General features: G+C 36.2%; 1 protein-coding gene and 1 long non-coding RNA gene across 3 annotated transcripts in view; one reads left to right on the top strand and one right to left on the bottom strand.

Moving 5' to 3' along the window:
- Positions 1-22901, top strand: part of adamts17 (ADAM metallopeptidase with thrombospondin type 1 motif, 17) — a 139348-nt gene that overhangs the window by 99442 nt on the left and 17005 nt on the right. Inside the window, exons 19-22 of the mRNA XM_084110376.1 lie at positions 7008-7167; positions 12561-12696; positions 17802-18006; positions 19274-19426. Of these exons, the coding sequence (XP_083966502.1) occupies positions 7008-7167; positions 12561-12696; positions 17802-18006; positions 19274-19426 (654 nt within the window). The remainder of the gene's footprint in view (positions 1-7007; positions 7168-12560; positions 12697-17801; positions 18007-19273; positions 19427-22901) is intronic.
- On the bottom strand, positions 13603-16638 carry LOC311080405. 2 transcript variants are annotated; one of them, XR_014605577.1, is made up of 5 exons: positions 16109-16638; positions 15633-15701; positions 15381-15492; positions 14989-15067; positions 13603-14499 (listed from the first exon to the last, which is right to left on the bottom strand). It is a non-coding gene; the product is annotated as an uncharacterized lncRNA (long non-coding RNA). The 2 variants fall into 2 exon arrangements; XR_014605578.1 differs by lacking the exon at positions 15381-15492.

Here is a 22901-nt window from a genome sequence, read left to right as displayed (position 1 = left end):
TCAACAAAGCACTTTAAAGTTCAGATTTGCATTTAATTTAAATGTAAACTATAATATATTTTTTATTTCATTGTATAATTTAATTGCAATCATTTAAATTCAGTTAGCATGCAATTACATTTCCGAAAACTTTACATTTAATTAACACTGAAGTATATTATTTTAAAATATTATTTCGATAAGTTCTTTTTTTAAAAGTATACTGAAGTGCACTTCTTTTTCACAAGGGTTGTTCCAAACACAAATGGATAAATATGAAGGACATCCATACAGACATGAGAAGTGAATTATGAATTATTTCTGAATTATGTGAATTATTTCTGGTATATTATGATTTCAGAATACTTGGAATGTAACACGCAAGTCATAGAAGCTACTGTAAAAAAAAAATTAAAGTTTTTTTTTTTTTTTTTGAGTGTTAGATGGTCACTATGATCTCTATATGGAAAGAGCTGCGTGAAGCTTCATCAAAAAAATGTCCCCTTTTGTGTTCCATGGAAAAAATAACAGCATATGGGTTTGGAACAACATGAGGGTGAGTAAATAATGACAGAATTTTTGGCTGAATTGTCACTTATTGAAAATAAATGGGGGCAATTTTGATTTCATGCTGACTGTAACTGCCATGTTCTCCATGTTTCTAGTTGATTTAAAATATAATTAAAGCATATTTGTCTTCATCATGAACGACTTCATGATTAGCACAACATGTGAATTTATATTTGGAAAACATGGCAGCCTGGCTAATCCAAAGCAAATACATAAATCAAATGGAAAACATATCACGCAAAATGTTTTGAAAGCAATAATGCAGATGTTTTTGGGATGGAGCCACAGCTAAACCTGAAGTCTTCACCCTCATTGATGTCTAGAGCTGCTTTTCCACACCATGTGTCTACACAGACTTGCAATGATTTCATCATCACAACGCAAAAACAGCTCAATGCAGCACAGCGGAAAGAAATACAGAAAACACATATATCTTCAGACACATTTCTAGCAATTTTACACATTTCTCCAAACCAAGGTCCATGCTCTCAAAACAATTAATACAGCCATGTTACGCTTTTAATTTCGTATTTTTCTTTTTTGTAATTACTATAAAAGTAATTCAAAATGTTAATAGTAATCATTAGTAATTATTTTATTTATTAATTTTAGTAATTACTTCTTCATTTTAATCTCACCCAAACAATAACTTTCTTTATCCACTACTCATATTGTACACATTTACATTTGTGCATTTGGAAGACGCTTTTATCCAAAGCAACTTGCATTGGATTCAAGGTACACTGCAAAAAATGATTTTCTTCTTCAGTATATTTGTCTTGTTTTCCATTACAAATATCTAAACATTCTTAAATCAGGATACACTTACTTGAAAAGCAAAATGACTTAGGAAAAGTTAAGATTAAAAAATATCTGCCAATGGGACCAGAAAAATAAACTTAAACTTAAATTCAAAAGGAAAACAAATTTATATTTCTTATTTTGATACAGAAAACAAGACATAATATCTTAAATCATTTTGCTCTCAAGTATATGCATTAATATATCTTGATTTAAGAATGTTTCGATATTTGGAAAGTTTGACAGAACAGCTTTACTTCAGTCGTCAAAAAGTTGTCAAATTGTCAGTTTTCAAAAAGATTTTGGATTCATCAAATGGTTTATAAGATACAGACCGTTTCTCAATATGCGTTCTTGTCTGGTCTTTGTATTCTTGTGGACTTGTGAAACGTCATCAGTCGCTGGCCAAGTACTGTTCCAATTCAAAGTTCACATCTAGCCAAGTCCAATTCAAATCCCCGGATGTGTTCTTGATCTGCCCCTTTTACCGAGGATGCATCGAGAGGTGACTTGTACGGACTTGAGATAGCCAGGTATCCCAGAATGCATCTCACACCAACAAGCAAGCATCAATAGCAGATTAGAAAACCCACGTAATTTAAAAATGCTACTGTTATTGTGTCATGAAATGTAGTTTTAAGAGTTTTTCAGGTGAGAATGTAGTTGTTTAAAGCTCAGACCTTTGGTTTATTTATAAAGATAGCGCCTATTAAAAAAAAGTGTAATGCTTATAGATCATTCAATGTTAAAATAACTTTTTTTGTTCCTACTTTCCCCTGTGCGAAGTTTCATGTTTACTTGGTTGTCATAGTTTCTGAGTATGCCCTTGTTTGTCAGCATGGTTTCTGATTAGTTAATTGATTAGTTTCACCTGTGTCTAGTTTAGTGCCTCATTTTGTATTTATACCCAGTTTAGTTCAGTTCTTTTGTGTTGCCTATTGAATGGTTGGTGTGTAGTGCTCCTGTGGTTTTTCCTGGGCCTTCTTGTGCCAGAGTTTTTTTTATGTTGAGTAAAAGAAGAACTGCTGCATTTTTAAGCATCATGTTTTCCTCTCTTCTGTCACTGACCCGTGACATTTACTCATCGACATGATACCGGGCTGCTTGCTTAGGGAGTGTGCATTCCAACTGTCTCATGTCCTCACGGACATATTCAACATCTCCCTGAGTCAAGCTGTTGTGCCTTCATACTACAAAACCTCAGCCATCATTCCAGTTCCAAAGAAACACACCATCAATAGTCTGAATGACTACCGGCCCGTAGCACTCACTTCCATAATAATGAAGTGCTTCGAGAGACTAGTAAAGGACCACATTTCATCTGTCCTCCTCCCTTCACTGGACCCATTTCAGTTTGCCTACCGCCCAAACCGCTCTACTGGGGATGCCATATCCACCACACTACACTTTAGCTTGGAACATCTGGAGAACAAGAACTCTCTTGTGCGGATGCTGTTTGTTGATTTTAGCTCGGCATTTAACACCATAATCCCCCAGCATCTGGTCAACAAGCTGGGCTCAGACGCACTGGGCATAAGTTCTTCTCTGTGTAACTGGATATTGGATTTTCTCACAGACAGGCCTAAGTTTGTGCGAGTAGGCAATAACACATCTACCATCATCTCACTGAGCACTGGCTCCCCGCAGGGATGTGCTCTTAGCCCTCTTCTCTTCACACTGATGACTCATGACTGTTGTGCAAAGTCCAGCACCAATCACGTCATAAAGTATGCGGACGACACGACAGTGGTGGGTCTTATCCAGGACGGAGATGAGAGGGCATATAGGGAGGAGGTGAGACTTTTTGCAGACTGGTGCAGGACAAACAACTTAGTCCTGAATGTCGAGAAAACCAAGGAGATGGTGATTGACTTCAGGAGAAATCAGCCTGTGCACGCACCGATCTACATCAATGGGACTGCTGTGGAGATCGTAAAAAACACAAAGTTCCTGGGGGTTCACGTGGCTGACAACCTGTCCTGGGATCTGCACACCTCCTCCCTCATCAAAAAGGCACACCAGCGTCTGCACTTCCTGCGACGGCTGAAGAGGGCCCACTTTAGTCCATCCATCCTGACCATTTTCTACAGGGGCACCATCGAAAGTGTTCTGACCAGAAACATTTCTCTCTGGTTTGAGAATTGCAAAGCTTCAAAGAGAGAGGCGCTGAGCAGAATGGTGAGGATAGCTGAGCGGACTATTGGGACTACTCTGTCGACCATTCAGGAGCTGGCCCAGCAAAGATGCCTGTCAAGAGCTAAGGGCATCATCAAGGACCCCACTCACCCTGGTAACAAACTGTTTTCCCACCTCCCCTCTGGTAGGAGGTACTGCAGTCTGAGGACAAGAACTGCAAGGTTTAAAAACAGCTTTTTCCCAACTGCTGTCAGACTATTGAACACAATAATCCATTAGAACATATAATTAATGTGAATACTACATGTACATAATTTCTGTTCTGACTGTACCTTATTCTCAACGGCACCATTTTTAAATATGGATATTTTATACTCCCAACTGTATATATCTAGATACTCATATTTTTACCGGTTTTTAGATGTTGTATATTTATATTTATTACTTTACATGCTTGCATACCCATATAAGAATATTTATTTATATTATGTAGTTAATATTTTGTTTTTCTACAGTGTTTTTGATTGTTTCTTGTGCTATATTTTTAAGCTGTGAACTTTGCACGTAATTTCGTACTACAGGGCACTGTGGAATGACAATAAAGAAATCTTGAATCTTGAATCTTGAATCTTGGACATTTATATATCCTAATAATGTTGAAAATATATGTCAAGTAAACAGACATGATTAATTATATTGTTGTCCATGTCCAAGAGCATTTTATTTGTTATGTTCATCAATTCATTCATCTATTCCTCAAACCGATCGGGAGTCCATCCCACAGATAGAAATATATTAAATTATTAAAATAATTTTTGCAGGCTGAATTAAGTGATTTCCTCACTTGTCCCTTTTGACACCAGCATGTATTGCCAACTTGCTTCATCAAATCCAAACTATCATTTATGTTTGGACCCTGATTATTGCTGCTTGCGGCTATATTTATAGCATATTACTGCTCATTATCGAATGAAACCCAGTCCTCTAATCCTCTAATTCAAGCACGTTGATTCAGTTAATATATCCTCGAAGCTCTTTATGATGAAGAGAATAGACTTGTAATCTCCATTCCCTCACAGTCACCAAGAGTTTAAAGCAAAAAGGTTTGTTTAGTCCGGAGCGCTAGTAGGTGTCTTGCGAGAGATCTCTAATTAGTATAATGAAGCAGTGAAGCAGGCTTTAGAAAATGCTTTCCTCACAGACGTCCTCTGGCGCACAGATGCTCCACTTCAAACGGTCAGAGTGTTTTCAGACCCATTTAGAATATTTGAGCTAAATTTCTAATGTGCCTCTGGTCAGCTTTGGAGCTTCTGATCGAGGCTTTTTGTTTAACTTTGAATAACTAAATAGATGCAAAATACTCCAAATTAGGTGAGAAGAATCTGTAGTGTTCCCAGGGCCGGATAAACCATATGAGCATTTAGGCCTTTGGGCCAATCTTGAACTGAGTGTGAATATTCACTTACATACCTCACCATGACGTTTCAGTGGCATGTGGTGGTATGTAATTAAAACATAATTCCTTTCTTTTAATTGTTTAATGCAGTGATTTGAAGTTGAATCTCACAAAACCTGTCAAAGTCGTATGTACTCAATTCCAAAGGAGAAAAGAAAGAATTATATATTTTGCATAAGGAAAATAAAGACTTTTTTGGCCATTTTTGACCAATGGGATTTTCTTTTTTTACATTTGACATTATTGAGTAAATTTTGCATATGTATTTGTTGTATGCTGATTTAAATGATGGACACATTACAGAAAATGTGTTTAATTTGTATGAATGGCCCTAAAAAAATATTTTTTATAATTGTACTTGTGATTGTGGGGTGAAATGGACATGTTTTCATGAGATTTACTCACTGTATATTTTGTGCATCTGCTGTTGGCGGGCTTGTTGGGTCTTTTGAATGTACTTCTACCTGTTTGGATGTGTTCTTTTGTGTGTAGTTTCTTTCATGTCATTAGCCACTGGCTGATAGGAAGACGGCTCTTTTTGAGAGGCTGTTAACCTCCACTGTCTGCACAGTAAGTGAGGAAAATGGCCATAAGATGGATCTTGTGATAAAGTGTGCTGGAGGCCAGAGTCTAGTCTTGTCCCTGGAAATGATTATGGGAATGAATGGAAGTGATCTCTCTTTCCTCATGGCATTTTGGTAGCCATTTAAAATCAGACCTTGCGCTTGTTCACAGGCCTCTAGAGATGTACTATTTGGCCAAGAGTATGCGGACACCTTCTAATGCTTTTAATTAACAGCAGTTGTTTTTCCAGTTGATCCTGAAGGTGGTTTGTGGGGTTCATGGGCCAATTGCATTAACTATGTTGATTGAATAGTTCACTTAAAAATGGTTTAAAACAACTTGAGGGTGAGTAAATGATGATAGAGTTTTCATTTTTAAGTGAACTATTCCTTTAAGACTTTGTCGTAATAACTAGTTGGACTAACTTGCAGTTAACAAAAGGATAATCAGTGTCACTTTTCAGATTCAAATTAGACCAGTCTACCTTTTTATTTTATTTAACTGAATTTAAGAAGTTACCCGTCTTGAAGAAAAAAATTGACAACCTTGTAAGACAAGTCTAAGCAGTTTATGCAACCAGCCACATACACTAAATTGCCAAAAGTATTGGGACACCCCTCCAAATCATTGAATTCAGGTGTTCCAGTCACTTCCATGGCCACAGTTGTATAAAATCAAGCACCTAGGCACATGCAGACTGCTTCTACAAACATTTGTGAAAGAATGGGTCGCTCTCAGGAGTGAATTAAAGCGTGGTACCGTGATAGGTTGCCACCTGTGCAATAAGTCCATTCGTGAAATTTCCTCACTTCTAAATATTCCACGGTCAACTGTTAGCAGTATTATAACAAAGTGGAAGCAATTGGGAACAACAGCAACTCAGCCACAAAGTGGTAGGCCACGTAAAATCACAGAGCAGGATCAGCGCATGCTGAGGCACACAGTGCGCAGAAGTCACCAACTTTCTGCAGAGTCAATAGCTACAGACCTCCAGACTTCGTGTGGCCTTCAGATTAGCTCAAGAACAGTGCGTAAAGAGCTTCATGGAATGGGTTTCCATGGCCGAGCAACTGCATACAAGCCTTACATCAATGTGCAATCAGTGCAATGCAAAGTCACCAGATCTAAATATTCACAACAAACATCCTTTCAACATGAAACCAAGAAATGAGACCTACACTTGCTGAATTTTCAGCATCATTACTCTAGTCTTCAGTCACATGATCCTTCAAAAATCATTCTAATATGCTGATTTGCTGCTCAAGAAAGACGTTTTGCTGCCTAATTCTTTATGGTAACTGATACATTTTGTTTTTCAGATTTCTTTGATGAATAGAAAGTTCAACAGCATTTATTTAATTGAAACGGAAACCTTTTGTAACATTATAAATGTCTTTAATATCACTTTATCAACTTAAAGCATCTTTGCTGATTAAAAGTATTGCCTTGGACCAAACTGAATGTAAAAGCCTGAATGCTCTTCATCTCATTTTTCTCCCAGGTTCTGCTGTTCCACGATCAAACGTACGGGATCCACTATGAGTACACGGTTGCCCTGAACCATTCGCAGGAGAACAGCAGCGATTCGGTAAAGGAGCCAGAGCACATGCACCTGTGGACTCACAGCAGCTGGGAGGACTGCAGCGTGCACTGCGGAGGAGGTCAGTGCCGGCTGTTACCCACAATCCCTCTGGGGGGTTCATTTCTTATTACTCTTTGCAGTTATTCTCGTGAGTATTATAAGCTGATCAGGAAAGTTTCCAATTCTCTTAAAGGTTTCATTAAATTCCATTTCAGCCTTGGCCTTAAGCTGTTAATGTATACGCCTGCTGCCCAGCTGTCTTTCTGCGATGCCGTGTGACTGTTATGGTCAGCACAGCTGTGTGATTATATCTAGCAGGTTAAAGCCCCAAAAATAATAATTACTGCTATGAAAAAGAGAATGAGGGAGATCTCAGACTAATTATATCAGTGCTTATTGACTCGCAAAGGAATTAAACTTGCAGAAAGAGTCATTGCAGAGACCTTGTCAGTGTAAGTCGTCACATGTGGTGGAAGTGTTATTCACTTGAGACTAAACATGTCTTCTGTATGCATAAAATAACCCGACACTGAAGTAAGTTCACAAAACTGATAGCAGATGAACATTTATCTACAACAGACCGGTATGCAGTCTCATCTAAAATGGCTCCCATTTTAATGGTGATCTGCTTGTTTCTTTTATGTGGTAATTACTTACTAAGGGCTGAACGAGAAGCGTCATTGTCTGCGTGAAGTGTTGCATCAGCATTTATATTTGCACACAATAACAGATGAGATTTTCAGTTTCTAAAGCAATTTTTTATGTTTTACTTTTAAATAATGTGTGCTGCTTTGGGTTTTTTAAGGGCATTTCGTTCTCTGTGACGAATAAAAAAGCTTTAGGTTTTCAACACAAGCTGAAAATCAGATTCTGGCCTGAAAAAGCTGACACGAGATTTGCTGTGCCTGTTTTTGGAAACTTCTAGACACGTTTATGAAGTAGTTGTTGCTTCGTGGTCAACATCGTTCCTTAATAATAGGAGGTAAAACTCTCTTTATAACTCTTAACTTATAACTAGATGTCGTCTTAACTTGCTGTTTTAGTCCTGATTAGCAAAGTCTTCAAGGATCCCCAAGAGAATTTCTCAACTGGAAAGGGCAATAAGTAAATAGCCAATGATTATCTACCCACATTCATGCAGAAAATCACAACTCTTCAACAATGCATGTCAAAGGTTTGTCTCATCTGAAAGTCTTAAGTGAGCCTTTCTTTCAGAGGAGGCCAATTTACAGACAGATGGGAGACACTAAGGACACTCTACTCTACTGGGGTGAAAGTGTGTTGCCCTGGAAACCGTTGTTAAGGGGTTGTAGGAGTGAGACCAGAAGTGTCATGCCCATTCAAACTAATGAGCCCCCTCTGTTTTTTGGAGGTATAGTGGTTGTCAAAGTTAGTATTGTAGCTTTATGTATGGTCACACACTTGCAGGTGTCATTATATTATTATTAACAAAACCAAGCTCAAACAAAGTTTTATCACCAGAGAATATCAGAGATTTGTCAGACATTAGAATGGCCGCATCTGAGGCAGTACGTGCACTGCATCATGTTTTCATCAACTTGCAGGTTACAATGTTTATTGTAGCCATGTAGGCGTTCAGTTTTTCCTGTCGTTTACATTTGGCCAAAAAGTGCGATTCACAGGCTGTATTGGCTATGATGGCAAATACCAGACTAAGACTGTCTTTTCTACTCAAATACATAAAACGCTAGCCTTTACAAACGTTGTGTTTTTTTAGTAAAGAAAACACTGTACTTATTCAAACAACCAGTTCTTTATTTACCCTTGGACTGCAAAGAACCAGAGACCGTTTCCAAAATGTGTGCAGCACTTCATTCTAAATGGAGGCGGGTGGAGCTACTGTATGAGCTTTTGGGGATCAGTTTGAGGATCTACTGGAGTTACGAAGTTTAGTCACAAGCTCTTTTTAGTATGAAGTTCTATTCAAGCTTTTGTATAAAGCAGAGTTCCTCAAATCCAGACCTAGAGGGCCACTGTTTGACCACTCATCTATCTGCAATTTTCTAGTAACTCCGAAGACCCTGATTAGCTGGTTCAGGTGTGTTTGATTAGGGTTGGAAATAAACTCTGCAGGGCAGTGGCCCTCTAGGACCAGATTTGAGGAACCCTGGTATAAAGTATGGGGGGAAAAAGTAACAAAAATAATGTTAATAACCGGTATTTTTTCTAATCTAACTGAGGGAACACGAGAACAGAAATGTTAAAATACTGAATCTGCTTTGAGTAAACCGATTGATTTGTTTGTTTGTTTTTTAAGCCCTGTTCTGTTCTATAACCTAGTGAGTTTCTTAGCTGTTTACTGCCTTCTAAGTGCAAGTTTTATATTTGCATGTTGCTGACGGTGCTATAAATGCATAGGACACATACTATGTAAAATAGTACATTTTTAATTAGATTTAACCATTTTTATAATTTTTTTAGTATTAAATTAAATATACACTAATGCTCAAAAGTTTGCGGTTGCTTTTTAATGTTTTTGAAAGAAGTCTGTACGCTTTCTAAGGCTGCATTATTTGATCTAAAATACAGTAATATTGTGAAATATAATTACAATTTAAAATAACTTTTCTATTTGAATATTTTTTTAAATGTAATTTATTTCTGTGACGCAAAGCTGAATTTTCAGCATCATTACTTCAGTCTTCAGTGTCACATGATCCTTCAGAAGTCATTCTAATATGCTGATTTTCTGCACAAGAATAATTTCTTTTTATTGAAAACAGTTGTGCGGCTTTATATTTTTGTTGAAACTGTGATACTTTTTTTCAGAATCCTTTGAATATAAAGTTCAAAAGAACAGCATTTATTTGAAATGGAAATCTTTTGTAACATTAATGGCTTTACCGTTGTCAGCGTTGGTTCCTGAAGAGACGAAACAGGATCTAAGTGCAGCAGTCTTTATTTTGAAATAAACTAAAAGCTTCACAAAACAGAATCTCAGGAACATGAACAAGATCAGGAACAGAACAAACATCTTAACAAAACATAGACCTGAACGACACACAGGGCTTAAATAGACAGAACAATCCAATCAAAGAAATTTGAAACACCTGTGACAACTAAATCAAACCATTTGTAACCTAGGAGACTAACAGGCAGGGAACCGGAGGATGACAGGACTGATTAACAGAGCAAGAAAACCAACCTATACAGACATGAACAACAGAAAAGGAGATTAAAAGCAAACTCTAAACATGACCAAACTCGAAACGTGACAACTGTCACTTTTGACCAATTTAATGCATTCTTGCTTAATAAAAATTTGAATAAAAAAATCTTATTGACTCCAAACTTATATATGTATATTTGTAGTCAATATTCCACTCGACTCCATCTTTCAGTAGAGTTTGGTTGGCATGTTGCTAAGCTTCCATCAATCATGATTCTATAATGAGAATAAAAATTGTTAGTTTGTAATTAGATTTTTATATCAGCATTGTTAAAAGACATTCAACAGTGACTGTTTTTGCAGTGGGCTCATTACGGTACATTGTAGGATTGACTTATCCATGAATGATACATGACATGTGATGCTGCCTTACAACAGGAACAGGCTTTGCATCTGGGACACCCATATGATGCCTAAAATGCTGACTAGGTACTAGGCAGCACACTTTTTGGAACAGAACTAGTCTCTCTTTCTCTTAGGCTGCCCTTCTCCGCTCGCTGCTCTGAGGAATTAATCTCTGTTTCTGACTGCTCGTGGTTTTTCTTGGCAAACGTAGAACAACACAAAATTAATGACATGGCTAATCCTACAGTCTGGCATGCCGCCACCCTCTGAAGCAACAACAACATTAAGAATTCACAGCAAATTAAACGTCCCGAGCAAATTCAGTGCAGAGTTGGTGCTTCCCCCAGCTGCTAATTTGGTCTTGACCAAACACCCCCGACTCCATAGATGACCACTAGGAATAACCTCATATTGTTATCTCTAATTAGAAATGTTTTGTTCTGCAAATACCTGAAATCAGACATGGCTGGTTGGGAGGTCAAAGTGGACCAGACAGGATCAGATGGTATGAAGGCGCTCACATGTGCCAGAGAAAACACTGTTTCTCCTGTTGTGGTTAAACACCCCCAGTACAGAGTTAATGCAGTGCCCTCGACGCAATCCAAACATTAACATCCTTAGTGGATTGTTTGCAAACTGGTGCAGGCGTCTCAAAGCGGCCATAAAGACAATTATTATTATATAACCATGCTTTTTTTTTTTCTTTCAGGAAAGTTTGACCAGTTGCTTATGACATCTAAATCAACTGCTATAGACAGTTATGGCTCTAAAATCTGATTAGATGGAGTATGAATGTAGAATGTATTCTAGTTGTATAATATTATTAAAAAATATTATTAGTGCATACTATATATTTTATTGTTATTTTTAAATGATTTTTTTATTAAGCATTATTTATAAAATGTTTTAATTAAGTTATTAGTTATAATTATTTATTAGTTATAAATAGTAAAATATATAATAGATAAAATAGATAACCGTCATGTTCATGTCTTGTCTTGTCTAGTTCATAGTTTCATTGTCATGTTCTGTTTAGTTTAGTTTAGTTTAGTTTGCATTGTTTTCCGTCACCTTTTGCCTGAGTTCTCGTTCGTAGTTTTTTGTCATGGTTCCTAATTGAGTTCTGCACCTGTTTCTTGCTCCGTTGATCATTCGTTCTGTGTATTTAAGCCCTCAGTTATTTCTGTTCATGGTTCGGTGTCATCAGTGTTAATGTGTAGTGTGTTTTTTTTTATTCTTGGTGTTTATTAAAAGTATCTAACGTTCATTCTGCATCATGCATCATTCTTATCTTTTGGATTAAGTCAATCGTGACAATCACATTCCTGTAGTTCAAACAGTAGAGCATGACACCAGCAAAGCCAAGATCATGGGTTTTTGATTCTTAGGGAATTCATGAACTAAACACATTTATCTTCAGTGCAATGAAAGTCACTTTGGATAAAAGTGTCTGCCAAATGCAATAATGTAAATGTGGAGAGTTATTAATAAAGATATTATTAATGTTATTGCATATTTTAATTATATACATTTGTTAAACATTTTTAATTAATTATTTATTAAAGCTAGTTTACAGTGTGAGATATTATTAAAATAATATTAAATACTATTTATATATTATTAATTTATTAAATCTAATTATTTATTAAACATTGGTGTTTTTATAATTGAATGTTGCATTAATGTAGAACGTACAGTCATAAGTGATTAGCTACGAGTTTACAGTGAGAGTTATTGTTAAAAATAATTGATGTTTTTATTATATTTACCGTGATCAAGGCATGACTGACACATTGCTTCTTATATCAAATTTCTATAATTTTCAAGACATGCATTATAAAAATAAGTACTCAAAGTAATTTACAATTGTATTGTAAACCCAGAGTGACTTTTTTTTTATTTTAATTTGTCTAAGAAAATATTTTGTTTTGTTTCAGGAGAGAGAAGGACTGTGGTGTCATGCATGAAAATCGTTAACAAGACCATGACTCAAGTAAACGACAGCTACTGTCAAGTGCAGAACAGACCTTCACCTCAAATCCGCTCATGCAACATCCACCCCTGCCAATACAGGTACCGGCTACACCAAAGCTACACCAAAATAGAGCATTTTACCTGATGTGTGTGTGAGCTGTGCATTTTTGTGCTGTCAGCTTACACAAAACAAGAGCCTGAGTTTTGGAGCAGAGCCTGGGTCTCCTCTCTTTTTCTGGATTCAACAAACAAATTGTGGATAATGTTCTCAACAAATCCACACAGGACAAAAGACATCCAAACATAATATGAAACCTATTCTGTTGCCGTCATCTCTATACAGATGAAAGCCATGACAAACTTGAGTAATGATCCTTGAGGAAGAACATGCATCAGAGAAATGATTCTTGGCAATTAACTGTACTGCTTTTCAAATGATATACATTTGTCCCGGGAATACGTATCCTCTCATTAAACTCAAGAATCAGTATTTTACTTTCTCTCTCTCTCTCTCTCTCTCTCTCTCTCTCTCTCTCTCTCTCTCTCGCTTGCTGGTCAGTTTATTAAAAGTTTGACCTTTTCTTTTGATGCAATTGAATCTTTTAAATGGCAATTGCAGATTATTGTTTCAGATTGTAATCAGATTCAGATTGCTCTGATTCTAAAAAGCTATTTCTTTATCTGTAGCTTTTCAAGGTGCAGATATGTCTCACATTATACACTTTAGAGGAGATGGAAATGATGGAAAATATTGATGTGAAGTTGTTAATTCAATGCAGGCCTGTTCACACCAAGAATGATAAATATAACGATAACTATAAAAGCATCCACACCAACGGACGATAATGTTACGTTTATTCTAAGCTCGTGCTTCAGGGTATAAATTTCAATATTTTTATTGTTTATGAGCTGGAAAAAAAAAGTGATTCCAACAATATTGTTCCTCTATGCCGCTACTGTTACAGTTTTGTTGTGGACTATGAGTTATGGGTTATGGTTACCCAGCCGGCATTTCAACGTTGATTCAACGTTGAATCAACGTCAGGGACCAAGGTTGAATCAACGTTGGATTATGATTCGATTTTGCAAAACGATTCAACGTTGAAATCGTGACGTTGTTTCACCGTTGATTTCGTGACGTTGTTTCACCGTTGATTCCGTGACGTTGTTTCACCGTCTTGCAGCAACGTTGAGGTTGAATTGATTTTGCAAAACGAAACAACGTTGAAAAATAATACCTAATATCTTATTTTTCAACATTGAATAAACTATAGATTGAGTTTCCTGTTCACTGTACTCTCTGAAGACATTACATTTGTACAGAAAATCAAAGCAACTGTAATTATGTAACTTGCTATGCATAATTTGCAATACTACCCTAGACACAGTATCTAATGGGAAAATTGTACATTCAATTACAAACTAGTTTGCAGTTGGAACATGAGTCATGACAATGCTGACTGAATTTGTGATTAACTGTCCATACTGTACAATAAAAAATGTTAACTGTTAAATGACTGGCGGCAATGGCTTAATTAAACACATTAAATAATGAGTTAACACAGGCTCAAGATTGTAAAAAGTTTTATTCTGAAAAAACAAGTCGAAAAATACAAAAAAGAAAAAAAAGAAAAACATCTCAAACTTTAAATTGCAGCGTTTTCAAAGTAATGTTAAAAACCTGTAGAAGTAAACATCTAAATGGAATATTTAAAGACAGTTTTTGTTCAATTACAGTAACCCTTAAATTAAACATTTAATATTTAAAGTGTAAAAAAAAAAGTTTTTAAATTCTCAATAAAATGTGACAGCCTTGTGCAGTGCTCCGACAGAGTCCCAGCTCGAGGTCCATTCCGATGCCATCACTTCCTCTTCACTTCGTGCCCGCTGTCTGCTACTATCCTATAAATAAAAGCAAAAACACTGAATACAAAATAAATCATGTATAAGATTTTCACTTTACAGTTCAATTTGTCGGGTAGAAAACAAAGTATACAACACTATCCATTCTAAAACACTTATTTTAATGTATTCAGATGTACATTTACACAAGAAATTCTTTAGAGCCCCAAGGTGGAATTGTAAAAAAATTACTTTTACTCCATGTGTCAGTTACGGTTACTATAATCATAAGGTCATGATTTCATCCTTAAACCAGATGAAGAAATCAACAAATTGTGGTGTTGAGCTGAGAGGGTTGAGGTCTGCTGTTCTTTATATCTTTCAATGCAGGTTTATATTGTTTCAACAATTATATATTTCTGATAATATTTGTGGAGAACATTACACTGTTTTAATTCAGAATCCTAACCATACATTGTACTAATTAAAAGTAATTTATTAAATCAAGTAAAATAAAAAAAAACACACAAAAGGCCAATGAATCTGTACCAGAAGTGATAGTGCAATGTAGCAGCTAAAGAATAATCCTCCACCAAATTGCCAGTAATCATCTGGATCCTTTGCGAATCTGAAGGGGGGAAAGAAGAAATTATTCAATGAAAAGTCCATAAAAAGCAGGGGTTTTTTTGTTTATGTTTTTTACCATTCCTTTAAACAATCTTAAAAATTGATTTAAATTGTAAAAACGTTTGCCATTATAACATTCACACAACATGAACTGAGTTGTCATCTTTGAGACTGTTAGTATTAGCCTACATAATTAAAAATGTAAACATACACTTAAAGCATGGCAATCCCATCAGAAATGTGTATCATAGCAAGGGAAGCACACACAAAAAAGCCAAATGGTACACCAAAATCAAACCATCAAATAATTTTACCTGCAGCCGCATTTATCCTATTATGACACATCTGAGGGTCTTTCCCTTGATGGTTTCCAGTGATTAAAGAAAGGACTGATGAAGGTGACATGAATCCACTTTCAGTAAGCCACTTCAGCAGAAGACAAAAGGACAAAAAGTTACTCAGACTTTCTATCAGTAACGTTAAATGTCTTACTTTAAAGATGAAAATCATACTTAATACTATTAATCCCAGTGTAGGTTTTCGAACAGTGGGTAAAATTGACTTACTGTAGTTGGTGAATGGATCTTTCTGTTGGGTGTTCTCTCCCGATAAATAATTTTATTCCAATGCTTGATCTAAAAAAAAATGTAAACAAATATATTTTCAATATCGTTATCAGTGTTTGAAGAGGTTATGTAAACTGAATAAATGACGGTTTTACCACTTTACTCATTCCCACACTTTTTTTTTTACCTCTCATGCGTTTTTAAACTAATGTTAGCTGACAATATTAAACACATAAGTACGTTACCAACAGCAAAACACAGCAGTGTCAGATGGTACTAAGTTAACTTACATTGAAATACATGCTAATATCGCTACGCTAATGGTGAAGCAGTACAAACTCACACACACACACACACACACACACACAGACAGAGATAACTTATTTATTTTATGAGGTTGCAGTAAACCTATGACCGTTAACTTAACCGTGTCCCTAAACGTTAGACTTGTTAAGGACTGAAAAATGTTTTCTTACCTGATATCGCCAGTATTTTTACAGACCACGTACGACCCCTTCCTCCGTTCACATTCCAGCTTTTGTTCTTCATTGACATATCAACTCAAATTCGCTCAAAATTTAAGAATTCAACAGGCAGAAAAATAAAATAAAATAAAATAAAATAAAATAATCCAGGTCTGACCGAGTAATCAACGCAAGCAGCAGCAGCTCACCGTCACCGACCGAGAGTAATAATAACGGACGTATTTTCAAACTTAAAATAGGCGGGCAGAGCCGCGCACATTCTCATTGGACAGTTTCCTGGAAGACAGACAGATTAACCAATCATGCTCAAAGTAAAACGGCGAAACAACCAATAACAATAGTTTGCGCGAGTTAACATAGTGTTGTAGGCTATTGAGTGCAGTCTGTATTAATATTTAATTAATTGGTCAAATGACATGACAGTGTGAATACAAATGTAATAATTCAATGTAAACTGTTAGGCAAGCAGACAAAATGGTAAATTCACACAAAATCACATAAGGCAAAAGGTTTCTGCTGCACTGCTCTCTATTGTTAATAATGATAATAATTGTATTTTAACATATACATTGAAGAGCTGTTATGATAAAAAGTAATTAAATGCTAATTAATTATTATAATAATATGTTAAAAGGCAGATATTTTTGTAGTATGTTGTCGAAAACATTACGTTGTTTCAACATACAGATCTTGTAAAAATTTAAACGTTGATTTATAAGTGTTTTTGTTAACCTTTTTCAACCATTTAGCATTAAACGTTATTTCAACGTTGTTTCAACGTTGAAATAACAACTGACATTATTCAACCATATTTCAACGTTGATTTAGAAGCGTTTTGTTAACCTTTTTCAACCATTTAGCATTAAACGTTATTTCAACGTTGTTTCAACGTTAAAACAACAACTGACATTATTTCAACCATTTTTCAACGTTGAAGGTCGGTCATGTGCCGGCTGGGTATAGTTATCGCACCTGATGTAAATGGATCTTAATTCAGTATTTAAATAATGTAAAAATATATTAAAAAGTTGTCAGCTGGGTTTTTGCATCTTCTGAGGAAAATATAAAAAATGATTTCTCAGTGGTTGGTAAGTGGATGCTTATTGGTCCATTCTGATCTCTAGATATGGCACGTGGCGTTTTTTCCCCACTCCTTTTTTATTGTCCACCAGATGTAAGTGTCACTTAGAAAAGTAATTGCACACCTCTTTTTCTGTCTATAACTGCAAAATTGGTTTTGGTGCTTGTAAGAATGAGATCTAATTGAGTATTGGACAGAACAGCTTTCTGTAGGTTTCCAAATGTCTCGCTGTCATCTTTCATCGTGTCGTTTAAGCAGTTTATAAAGACAGCTCTGTTTTTATTCTCTTTTTCATCTGTTGAGATTTTCTGCACATAAATCACAAGTTCAATTAATGACCACTTATGTGACAATAAAGATAATCATCTGTTATTATTCAGTCATACTGCAAACTGATGCTTACATCATCTATATTTTATTATGTTTCCTGATTAAAGGATTTGGTAAATTGTAGCGTATGGTGTGGGTGGTATTATTCGTCATGTTACAGAAGTAATGTGTAAATGGTTGTACAGGGTTGCAACTGGCTTCACTCATTGACTTTAAGTACTTGTATCAGTGACAGTGTATCAGTGTCCTCTCTACCTTTTCTGTCCCTCTCAGGTGGGTCACTGGCGCTTGGACGCAGTGTTCAGTAACCTGCGGTAAAGGCTTGCAGCAGAGGGAAGTTGGCTGCGTGTATCAGCTGCAAAATGGCACATACATTCCCACCAGAGACCTGTACTGTCTCAGCTCCAAACCAGCTGGCGTACAACACTGCGAGGGACGCCACTGCCTCACCGTGTGGGAGGCCTCCGAATGGTCCAAGGTTTGAGCTCAAGTCAGCAGAAATTATTTAAATACCACATCATGGACAACAGGATTGTGCTCTTGCTTTTGTGAAAACATTTGATCTACCGTTTAAACATATTTTAAGAGGCCCTTTCACTTATAAAGAAATGTTTAAGTGGGTGAAATGTTCAGAAATGTGGGTGGCCCTTTATAAAACAGGGTGAGCAAAGCATACAGTATGAAAACTACACACCAAATTACCAAGAAAAAATATAACTCAGCACAGTTTCAAAGTAAAAGTTTCAAAACAGCAAACAACAACTTTTCACAAATAATTTCCACAAACAAGTTCTGTTGCTGCTTTAAGTATAATCAGATTGGCTGTACAAGTAATTTCAACTTAAATTATATTAAAACTGACTTAAAAAAATCAAGCTGAATCTCATATTACTTATTAAAGAAAGTTGAAATTGCTTAAATTATTTTTATGAGTTGAAGTAATGTAAATGTTGCTATGAATAATTGATCAGATTTTTTTTACATTAAAACATTAAAATGGCTCTTCATTTTTCTATCAAGTATGTCAGTATAAATATTATATGAATTTATGTTTAGAATTTTTTAACTATGAACATTGAGAAAATGTTTGTACTTTACGTGTACTCCTGCAATATTAGTCTGAGACGACGGATTTTCTGGTTAAAAACATGTCTCTGTCAGTTCGCATTAAAGGAATCACCCGGATTCATTCTAGCCTTGGTTTCTTTCAGCATTTGTGTGCTGCATTTTAAGAATGCTGCTAAAGATGTAGAGCAGGAACACAATGGTCAAAAACGTCAGTCTAGTGCATGTTTACTTGGAATAACAATAGAAATGCTGTGCAATAGAATTCAGAAATACATTCTGTATGAATGGCTCCTTATGATGTTAGAATGAGCACATATAAAGCCCCTTTCATGAGACACATCTTGTACCATTGGACTTAAATGTTTTCTGAGGTCACCTGAAATGTGCTTATTCTGTGGGGCTTTGTCCTGGCCTATGGAGGGCACTGTGGTCATTTTTCAGCCTCTGCATTTCATTTCGGATCTTCATGTTGTTGATATTGTAAGCACTTCATTAGAGTGGATTCAGTCAGTGGAGAGAAGCATTAGCAAGACTCCACAGGATATCTGTTTTAATGACCAGCACTCTTCCCATCTCTTGCTTATGTCTTAATTTATTTCTTTGCACCCAATTGCTCACTTATCTTCCTCATGTTATACTCTGACTCACTGAATTCTCCTTGTCTTCGTTTGTCCCAGTGTTCCTCTGAATGTGGTCGTGGAAGCAGAAAGCGGACAGTGACCTGCACCAATCCCCAGGGTCTCTGTGATCCCATGTCTCGTCCCACAGAGGAGGAGATGTGTGAGGATCACTCCAAATGTTACGAGTGGAAAACCGGTGAATGGTCTAAGGTAGGGTGAGCAAACAGTCAGAAGTCGATACAGAAATGAAATTTTAAAAGTCTGGATCAGACTTTTTTTTGTGTATTTTGAAATTTATACTTTTATTCAGCAAGGATGCATTAAACTATTTAAAAGTGACAGTAAAAACATGTATAATGTAACAAAATATTTCTAAATTAAAAATTTCTAATAATCAAAAAATCCTGAAAAAAGCACATCATGATTTCCACAAAATCATTGAGCAACACAACTGTTTTCAGTGTTGATAATAATAAGAAATATTTCTTGAGTAGCAAATCCACATATTCAAATAATTTCAGAAAGGATCATGTGACACTGAAGACTGGAGCAATGATGCTAACAATTCAGCTTTGCTGGCACAAAGAATCACCTAATAGCCACTTCTGTGTAAAGATGTATCCAAATTAACAACGTTGTCGCCATGAAACCTAGTACACTAAAAAAAATTAAAAACAAAATTGATTTAAACAGTTTTGCAGCTCAAATAATGCACACGTTTTAGCAGAGACTTCTAGAAACATAAGCTTCACATTTCTGCGATTAAATCCTCCAAAAACTGTCTCCATTCACTTCCATTATAAGCACATCATGCTTTTTTTAAACAAAAATGAGGGATGAATTAATTTTTATATATATATATATAATCAGCATTTTTCTACAAACTTGATGAACAGTTGAGCTTAACTTGTGCTGAACCCGAAGTATTCCTCTTCTTAACGCATTCTGCATGTGTCCAGAGATCTTCAGCTGAATCAGTGTTTGTTGCATTGTCGCATGTGATGCATTTGGGCTGTCACTGGTTACCTTGTGTCAGCCCCAGTGGAGCTGACTGCTGCGGCCCAGGGTCGGCATCATGCCTATAAAGCAGCATCTGTCTCGTTCCCTCTTTCTCCTGAGGTTGGCGTTCCTCAGTAATGAGCTCTCGCCATCTCAGTGCAGACACACCATTATCATAGTGCTGCTGCTTATGGCTCAAGTGCACAGGGTGGAAGTAAACTTGATTGGTCAACGTTGATGGTCAATATAACGCTGTTTACACTAGATAGAAGATGTACTGTAGATACTGAAATGTAAACTAAGGGCAATAGTTATTGTCTGCTATGAGTGATCAATTGATCTATGAGTGAAATGTGTGAAATCTGTTATGAGTGAAAATTTATCAACCAGATTCCAGGTGCAAATTTATGCATTTAAAAAAATATATATATATTTTTTTTGCTTCAAGCAGCAATTATCAGGGTCAAGCACTGGAATGGCAGCAAGTGTTTTGCTTTTATTTGACCTTTACAGATTTTTGATCAATTTGAGGCACTGGGGACCATGGATTCCATTGCATGCATGTTTTCAAGATGTAAAGCATTGACAAGATATAACATTAAAGCTACACCATTTACATTTGTTATCAAGTTTGTTTATTTTTGTTGTTTATTGGAGAATAGGGAATTCAATTATCTTTGGACATTCAGGTTTAGGTGAAGGAGAATAGCAAATAAACTGTTTCTGATATCATTAAAAATGGCAGACAGGTAATATAACAGAACTTGATATATTATAAACTCTACAATATAAAAAAAACAAGAAGCTAAATCTACATCATAGTAGTATTATGAAGTTCACTTGTACATTTTATATGTGTTTTTACCTTATACCTATTTAATTAAAAATGTCATAACTTGCTATTCCTCTGATATGCACACACAATGCCAATGACATACATTATTTTTAAATTGCATTTTGCAATCTGCATTTATTTGATAAAAAAAAAAAAACTTCTTAACCATTCTATCCTGTGCCGAACTGTACGTATATGCCGAACCAAGTTCAAGTGGAAATTACCGTAACCATTCCTTACCATTCTAAGAACGATCGGGCCGGCGGTGGGATATTGGCTAATGCTGAAATGTGTTGTTTTGCTGCTTAACATTTTTGTGAACACTGATATATCTTTTTTAGGATTCTTTGAAAAGAAAGTTCAAAAAAACAATTATAATGTAATATTTCTATTTCAAATATAAATGTTTTTACTGTCAATTTTGATCAATTTAATGCATCCTTACTGCATAAAAATATTAATTTCTTTAAAAAAAAATGGTACTGACCGCAAACTTAAATGGTAGTGTATGCGAGGCAGCACTACAGTCAATCGTATTCAGTTCACCCTCTGTTCCAGTATCCAACGCTCACATTTCACAAGCCAGTGAACAACCGAGGACTGAAATCAAGTTCCATGTCATGTTCAGTTAGCCATTTAACTCAGAAATATGGCACAATATGGTAATAAAGTCAGTTGTTATTTCCATTTTGTGCTAACTAAAGTTTAATTTTTAGATGCATGCTCTGTGTTCATTTTTGTAGCAATGTTACATTGCCCTGGATGACTTTCAAGACTCAACAACAAATCGGAGCTTCAGGGTGTGTTGTAGGTTCCTGTTTGGGGTTTATGTTTCCATCTGAGCTTCACCTTACCATCATCCCCCATCAGAGGCCACAGATGTTGAAGTTGTTTGAGATGGAAGCTTGCTGAGACGTTTGAAGGTTGTGCCTCATAAGGATTATGTTTCAGACTGAGGGTCTGCGGTTGGGCCGAATGGTGGGATTGATTTTTGGTGAAGGTGCGAGTGTCTGATCTCAACTTCACACCTAAGATTAATTTTGCATTAAATGTTTCTTTTGCATTTTATCAATGCCTAAAAAAATATGATTAAATCACTGCATGGCCTGTTGTGGTTTACTGCTTATTTTACGTGTCCAGAGGCTCTCAGTATTCACTATACAAGGCTCTGCAAAAATTGATTGTGAAGCCGGCCATAGCGTTTTGGGGGCAGAATGAGAGGAAAATAGATTCATTAGTGAGAAGTTGGTGCAGAAAGCATCTGATATTTCTGCATGTGTCATGTATTTATGTAAAGAGCAGATGTTCCCTCTGTAGACCTCTTCCTTTTCATTTCAGTGATCTGCAGCTTTCTCAGTGAAAGATGAGCTACTATCACACCAGAAACTGAACTACACTGGAAAACATTTAGTGTGGATTTACTGCATACTACTTAAGTCATTTTTACAGTAGTAGTTCTATAATTTATTACTACCACGACCGTATTCTGTGAAAGTGAAGTGAAGTGAAGGCCAAGTATGGTAACACATACTCGGAATTTGTCCTCTGCAGTTAACCCATCCAAGTTAGTGCACACACATTAGAAGTAGTTAGTAGTGAACACACTGCAAGCTGTGATACACACCTGGAGCAGTGGGCAGCCATTATGCTGTGGCGCCCGGGGAGCGATTAGGGGTTAGGTGCCTTGCTCAAGGGCACCTCAGTCATTTCCTGCCGGTACTGAAATCGAACCAGTAACCTTTGGGTTACCAGTCAGACTCACTAGCCACGACTGCCCTACTGTGACCTCAGTAAACTGGACGTGACTGTGATGATGTATGTGTACTGTATGTGCTGTAGTACAGCAGTCTC

Source organism: Abramis brama (genome assembly GCF_963993115.1).
Source record: "Abramis brama genome assembly, chromosome: 3".
Taxonomy (NCBI): domain Eukaryota; kingdom Metazoa; phylum Chordata; class Actinopteri; order Cypriniformes; family Leuciscidae; genus Abramis; species Abramis brama.
This window is presented reverse-complemented; position numbering and strand designations above follow the sequence as displayed.